At 35.4% G+C, this 6,830-nt stretch overlaps 2 protein-coding genes across 3 annotated transcripts in view; one reads left to right on the top strand and one right to left on the bottom strand.

The window, feature by feature from the left end:
• LOC117125063 (ATP-dependent RNA helicase DDX4-like) overlaps window positions 1-583 on the bottom strand; it is a 15,749-nt gene extending 15,166 nt beyond the window's left edge. Inside the window, exon 1 of one of the 2 annotated variants that reach the window (XM_033271434.1) lies at window positions 489-583. Coding sequence is in view for 1 of the 2 variants with exons in the window: in XM_033271433.1 (XP_033127324.1) it covers window positions 469-533 (65 nt within the window). In the remaining variant the exon portion in view is untranslated. Of the gene's footprint in view, window positions 1-468 lie in introns of both variants that reach the window. The other variant, XM_033271433.1, reaches the window with a different exon arrangement.
• Window positions 584-5,045: 4,462 nt separating this feature from the next.
• LOC117125124 (extracellular tyrosine-protein kinase PKDCC-like) overlaps window positions 5,046-6,830 on the top strand; it is a 9,208-nt gene continuing 7,423 nt past the window's right edge. Inside the window, exons 1-2 of the mRNA XM_033271522.1 lie at window positions 5,046-5,178; window positions 5,877-6,529. Coding sequence (XP_033127413.1) covers window positions 5,906-6,529 — 624 coding nt within the window. The 5' untranslated portion in view covers window positions 5,046-5,178; window positions 5,877-5,905. The remainder of the gene's footprint in view (window positions 5,179-5,876; window positions 6,530-6,830) is intronic.

The raw sequence follows: 6,830 nt of genomic DNA, 5'->3' as shown, positions 1-6,830 counted from the left end.
ATTTTTACATGTAACAGTATATGTATGTAAGGACTAGACCTAGGCCTCCTATTTATTATATTTATTTAGGCCTAGCCTAAGGGCCTAACAAGGGCTTAGCCTTAGGACATTTGTCAACCAGCCTAGGCCTATATCGACACAGGAAATATTTCTCCTAATTAAATGCACCTGAGGAATCACACTTGACAGCACATTCTGTCCATGATTCTTCTCAATGACCACTGCACGTGGGCTCACAGACTGTCACGCAAGAAGCACATACTCATAGCAGTAAAACCACCTAGGAGCGCGGCAAGGCAAATGAATAGCTACGTTGTGCAGAAGAAGATGGATCATCATTTTACAGACCAGACAACATCACAAGCATTAAAACGTTACACACGAACACTAAATATAAAGACGGTCTAAGAGACCCATAGTATAGCAATGCAAACATAAATCTTGAATAAATATAATACATTTATTTACAGGTTTAAAGCGTCCCTTACGTTTTGATCCAACAACTTCAGGTGGCTTCTCAGACACCACACCATACAAAAAGCAACACACAGCTTAAATGTACTGCGCAGTTCAGTTATCAGCCCAATGCACATGGACTGTGATAAGTCGCGGAAGAATATTCACAACATCATGACGTAATACACACTAATTTACTCCTTCAATGACACACCATTTTATTAAAAATTATTTCAAATTCTGCCAATATGCTAAGTATGTATTTTTAAATGGATGGTGCCTAATAATTATGAAAATACCACATTATAACTCTTGCACTTTTTTCTTACTTTCTTTTTGGTGGCGCGAAAACTGGGCTTTAAAAAAGTAATGATATCGTGGTGGCGCTGTCCTTCCTTCCGTGAAATCTGGTGAAATAACATTAAAACCTAGCCTATTTTTTTTTTTAACAACAAAATGCATAAAATATAACACCTTAGGCCTATATTTCGTTATGCCTACTTTGACATGAAATCTGATTTCGACACATAGGCCCCTAATGATTTTTCAACAATGAATTATTGCAACATTAATAAACCATCGATCCTACATACACAGACTTTTAAATAAGACCAAGTTTATTTCTCATCGTAGCCAAAACGGGCTCTTTCTCATTCAAGTTCATATTGACATTTTTATAAACAAAAACAAAATAAATAAAATAATCCTATTTGATGGTAGACCTGTTTTATAACATAATAAACATGTCCGCCTGCCATGAGAAAGTGAAAAATTCAATTTCCATATTACTCTACCGGTACTGTACGGTTTAAATTGCTTAATTTGTATATAAGTATTAAGAACTTTAACGACAATTAACTGACTGTTAATATGATATCTTTCCTTTTAGTTGGTAATCAATTTAAAGGATTTATATTAATCTGCAAACGCACTAGCTAATTGCTCCAGCCTCAGCGAAAACTCATTTCGACTGTTTCTGGTTGGAAATTATAAATTATTAAATAGGCTCTTCATAATTTTAATTCAAATTGTAAAGTTCCTAGTAACCACTAGATGTCCTGTGTGAACATAGGTACGGTGTTGTAGTAATATAGGCATAAATATTAGGCCTATGTTTTGAATACATAATAATAATATATAATAACATTAACACAATCGTATATCAAATGTAGACCTACCGTATCTTAATGAAATAAATTTAAAACAAATAGAACTGCAACATATCTTGTTTATAATATATGTGTGCAGATAATAAATAGCCTAAATAATTCATTAAAAAAAACCTATTTGTATAATGATAGGTTTTCTTTTACGTCAGTCCATTTCTTTTCAGTTTATTTAAACTACTATAGACGTATTCATTCGTAAGTTTTATAAGTTCCGAATCAGAAAATGTTATTGTCTCCAGGGATGACTTAGAAATTAACTTGCTAGTCCGATTAAAACCGTAAGAAACTATTATAAATAATCTTAACTTAAATATTAGTTTAAAGTTTTTTTGATTTTTGATTTTCAATTTTCTTTGTTGATAAATTAGCGAAGTAGCCTATTATTTGTAAATACAAAAAGTAAATAAAGAAATATTTCATACAAACCTATTCTGACAGTGTTCCAGTGTTGAACCGGGTTAAACTATTCCCATGTTTCCTTATTAGGAATTAACACTCGACAAACACTGCATTGAATTTTAATACACTTAACCGTATTTCCAATTTTCATTTTAAAAATATCTGATTGTATTTAATATTTTTCGTATTTTGCAATTTCTTTCTTCGACCCTCCATCTCTGAAGGTCCCTCCCCTTACCCAGTGGCGTAGCTAGGGGGTAAAGGGGGCACGTGCCACGGGCGCCAGGTTTGGGGGCGCGCTGAAATGGGAGAATGCAGGGAAATGAGAGTAAAAAAATAAGCACTTTTTAGAAAAACACGACGAAATTGATGTATAAAGTCAGGCTTGAATATTTTCCAGTTAATAATAAGAATCTGAATGTAGTTGTTTTTATATTGGCAAATAGATTGTGATTTCTTTTCAGTACATTTCCACCGCTTTCTCTTGTTTTTTACCCTATTATGTAATGACTACATGACTAAAGCTCATCCTGCCATACGGTATCTCAGAGCCACGATGGGAAAAGCGGACTATCTGCTTTGACACTATAGTAGTATTGAGCGTGATAAGCAGACAACGTTGCTAACTTTGATCATGTTATTAACTTATATGCTGATGCAAAAGCACACAAAATTCAGCTGCGAGTTAAAACAATGTTAAAATTTCAGCAAATTACAATACACTTTTTTTTAAATATATATAAGAACCAGTAAAATTTTGCCCAGGCTCAGTGTTCTTATTTTTTGACAGATTTCAGGCTCAAAATGTTATTTTTTTGTTCTTATTTTGCACACTTTCCAAACATAGAAAATTATTATTGTACAGCAGTATACACGGGAGGTGTCGTGATGATTTTTAAATGAGAATTTCTAAATGTTTCATATTTATATTTTGTATATAACTATCAATTTTTCTGTACATTTCAAATTTTCCTTAAGTTTGCACAAAGTTATTTTGATTTTGAATTTTGAATTTGAATTTGAAAAAATGGCCCCTGAATGAAAGGCACATAGGCCTAAAAAAATGGCCCCGGTTAAATAATGGCCCCAAATGGGAGGTACAGCATGTACTGTATTATAGAGGGTATTACATAGTCACATCTATTGCACATAAGGTACAGATAAAATTGTTTGGTTTTTGTAGTTTGACATTCAACCTCAGCCTCAATTTGTTCTTATTTTGTTCTTAATTTTTAAGCATTTTCAGCCTCAGTGTTCTTATAAAATGTGTTCTTATAAATAAAAAAAAGTGTACTCTCTATAAGATAAATTTAGAGAATAAGAATACTAAGCTGTAGGCCTATGCGATAAATACAACAGCCTGACAAATTAGGATAATGGTAAAGTTGTATACAAAGTTCCGAACATCGTTATGCAGGACCCCGCTCTGGCAAATCCTGGCGCCACCCCTGGTAAGAAAGGACATATGAGAGCTAGAATAATAATAGTTATTCGGGTTTAAATAATGTTATTTAGACAGTGCATGATATGGACATACGGTATACAACCAATACTAATTTATTTCAAAATATTATGGCTGTACTACTGGGCTCTCCTACCCCCACCCCATCCCTTCTGGGAGAAAAACCACAATTCGTCGGGGGAAAACAAATATACAGTATGTATTTTCTACATAAATAGACTCGAAAATCGATTAAATAAGCCGTTGGTTTAGAGGATCCAGAGCTTCAGTGCAGTGACTGTCACAAAAATAGGCTGGCCTATCTGATATATTTTTCTAGACCAATAATCTATTGTTTTTGATGTTCCTTCGCGTACTATTAATTATTTCTTGCTCTGTTATTACATTCGCCATGCAAAGGAAAGTCTAATCCGCGCCTGCACGGTACGGTATCAAATGATTTCCAAGCAAAAAATTGATATAATTTTAGTGAAAAATAGAAGTAAGATGTTTGTAAGCAGTGAAACACTGACATGGGTGGGGAAAAACAATATGCCTCCAGTTGAAAGTCCTTGGTACGACGAATTAGAGGCGGTCTTGGAAACTGCTCTGATTGCTCAAGGACGTTTGGTGGATGGATTTCTTGAATGTGCAAGTGTGTGTCTTGAATTTTGTACTCCTGAAAATGTGAACCTTTGGTAATTTGGTGGAAAAATTGGGGGGAGGGGAGTGACGCACTTCAGGTCTGCGTAGGCCTGAAGATGAAGATGGATGATGATATGTTTTTGCGGATGATGGGGATTGAACACAATACTAAATATCTTTGCCGATTTGTTTAGTGAAACTGGGGGAAAATTCGTGTAGGCCATGGGGCCGGGTGGCCTGGGTGGAGAGGGAAGTACCGGGTTGTTGGTTGGAGAACAAACTGCACGACTGTACCAGCGTGACCACTCAAAATTTTTGATATACCCAATGACTGGGTCGAAATTACCCAAGATTCAATAAAAATTGCCCAAAATTACCCAAGCTTCCTGGAAATGCATTAAAATTTGAAAAAACCCATGTTTTTCGCATGTATAGTTCCTTTTTTAGTTCAATTTTTAAACCATTTTTTATTGTAATTCTTTGTGTTAATTATTAAAATGAATATTCATGAGGTAATAATACGGATAGAAAAATACACCCTCAGTCGGCCAGTGTTATCAGTAGATCAGTGATCAAGTTTTATTATGTAATGCATAAAATTAGATAAGATCAATGGCAACGCAAATCAAAAAATAAACAATTCTGAACCCATGTTTATAGCAATTAACAGTCAATTAACAATGTTATGTGCACTTCGTTGAGTTTTGCTTACTTGATTTACATCTCCCTGCTTGAATGGACTGAAATATACTTTGTTACTTCTTAATTCTTCCTCTATGACAAAAAATATTAAATTTTCTTAGTAAAAATAAAATACCCAAGGATTTGAACGAAATACACAAGAACCCAAGACCAAGTCAAAATACCTAAGATCTTGGGTAAATACTCAAGCAGTCACGCTGGACTGTACTGTATACTACGCACTGCGCTACGCATGCGCCCCAAATGTTATGGTTGATGATGATCTTGTACACAATGTGGATTGCGGGCTGGTGATTGCATTCAGTCTCTGGATTTCTAAGAAGTCTAGGCCTAGTGTTATATTTTCAACTAAATAGTAGTTCTATGGTAAGCTAAGTTTTTTACATTTTGTGGACCTCAAATTTACGAATATGCCTTTTGTCCTAGGCTAGTAGGCTCACCAGTATAATGGTGTAGGCTAGGCCTACGATTCGAGATTGTAACCGGTGGTGGTGGAAGTTCAGCAGCGCACTGTAAGTGGGACAATGCCCTTCCAGTAAGTTGTCCCTGCTACAAATTGCAAGACCTAGGGCCTACGCTTTTGCTACATTGTGATTTAGCCTGTATAAACCCCATCCTTGATATAACAACTCCCTGCATGCATGGATGGGCAGTAGAGTAGCAGTGATGGTCATTATTGGCAACAAGGGATTGGACATTGTGTTGACTCTGCATTCGCTGTGAGAATGATATGCATGAAATTGAAATGAGACGCTTTTTTACTGCCACTGGTACAGTGGTAGGGCCCTATCTATTTAGTGGCCTAGTCCTTCTTGGTCATGTATTCTTAAATAGTGAGTAAGTGTGCTTGAAAATGAACTGGGGAAAAAGAAAGATAAAAATACAATAGGGCATACTTCATTTTAAATGTACAAGCTAATAATATAGATGATAATTATAGATGTTGATATGATTTAATGAGCCCAAAAATATGCAACTTGGGAAAAAAAAATGGCAGTGGCTATTATTACACCAGTCTTTGAATTACTAAATATATAGCCTATATTCTTTCTTAATTGGTTTAGTGTATCAAGGTATTTTGAGAACGATTTACATGAAGACTAAACACATATGGCGTCTTTTGATGTTGTTGTTCGTGCTGACTGCTCTGTTTGTAGTCGAGTCAATTCTTTTTCTTCCTATTCTTCAATGGAATACGAATGGTCAGTCAAGTCTGCCGACAAGAAGCCGACAGGAACGGGAATCCAAGATCAAGCATGCAATGTTCCGCCATCAGCTCATTCAAGAAAAGCGAAACCGTACGAAATACATCCGAGTTGATTCCACAAGCCTCCATCTGCCAAAACATTTGTTACCTCTCAAAAAATCTTCTAATACCTGGTTTTCTAATAATGCCTCCCAGATGTTGCACTGTGAGGATATTCTGGAGATAAGTCTGGTGAAACGAATCGGAAAAGGTACCACCAAAGAGGTGTGGAAGGCGACTTATCAGCAGAAAGAAGTCGCTGTAAAGTTAGTGTCTAAGTCCGTTGATGACATAAGGACGTGTATGAAAAGAGTACAAGCTGATGAGGAGGAGCGACGAAGGTGCTATACATATGCTAATTACAAACTGATGAAAGAAATATCACTGCTACTGGATTTACAACATTCAAACTGTCTCTTATACACATCTATGTTTCATATTTATATCTTGCATATAACTATCAATTTTTCTGTACATTTCAAATTTTCCTCGAGTTTGCACAAAGTTATTTTGAATTTGAATTTTGAATTTGAAAAAATGGCCCCTGAATGAAAGGCACATAGGCGTAAAAAAATGGTCCGGTTAAAAAATGGCCCCAAATGGGAGGTACAGCATGTACTGTATTATAGAGGGTATTGCATAGTCACACCTACTACACATAAGGTACAGATATAATTTTTTGGTTTTTGTAGTTTGACATTCAACCTCAGCCTCAATTTGTTCTTATTTTTTCTTAATTTTTAAGCAATTTCAGCCTCAGTGTTCTTATAAA

Source organism: Anneissia japonica, unplaced genomic scaffold (genome assembly GCF_011630105.1).
Source record: "Anneissia japonica isolate Jap-2015-1 unplaced genomic scaffold, ASM1163010v1 scaffold9_len2422644_cov172, whole genome shotgun sequence".
NCBI lineage: Eukaryota > Metazoa > Echinodermata > Crinoidea > Comatulida > Comatulidae > Anneissia > Anneissia japonica.
Note: the sequence above shows the minus strand (reverse complement) of the source record. Positions and strands in the feature narration are given on the sequence as shown.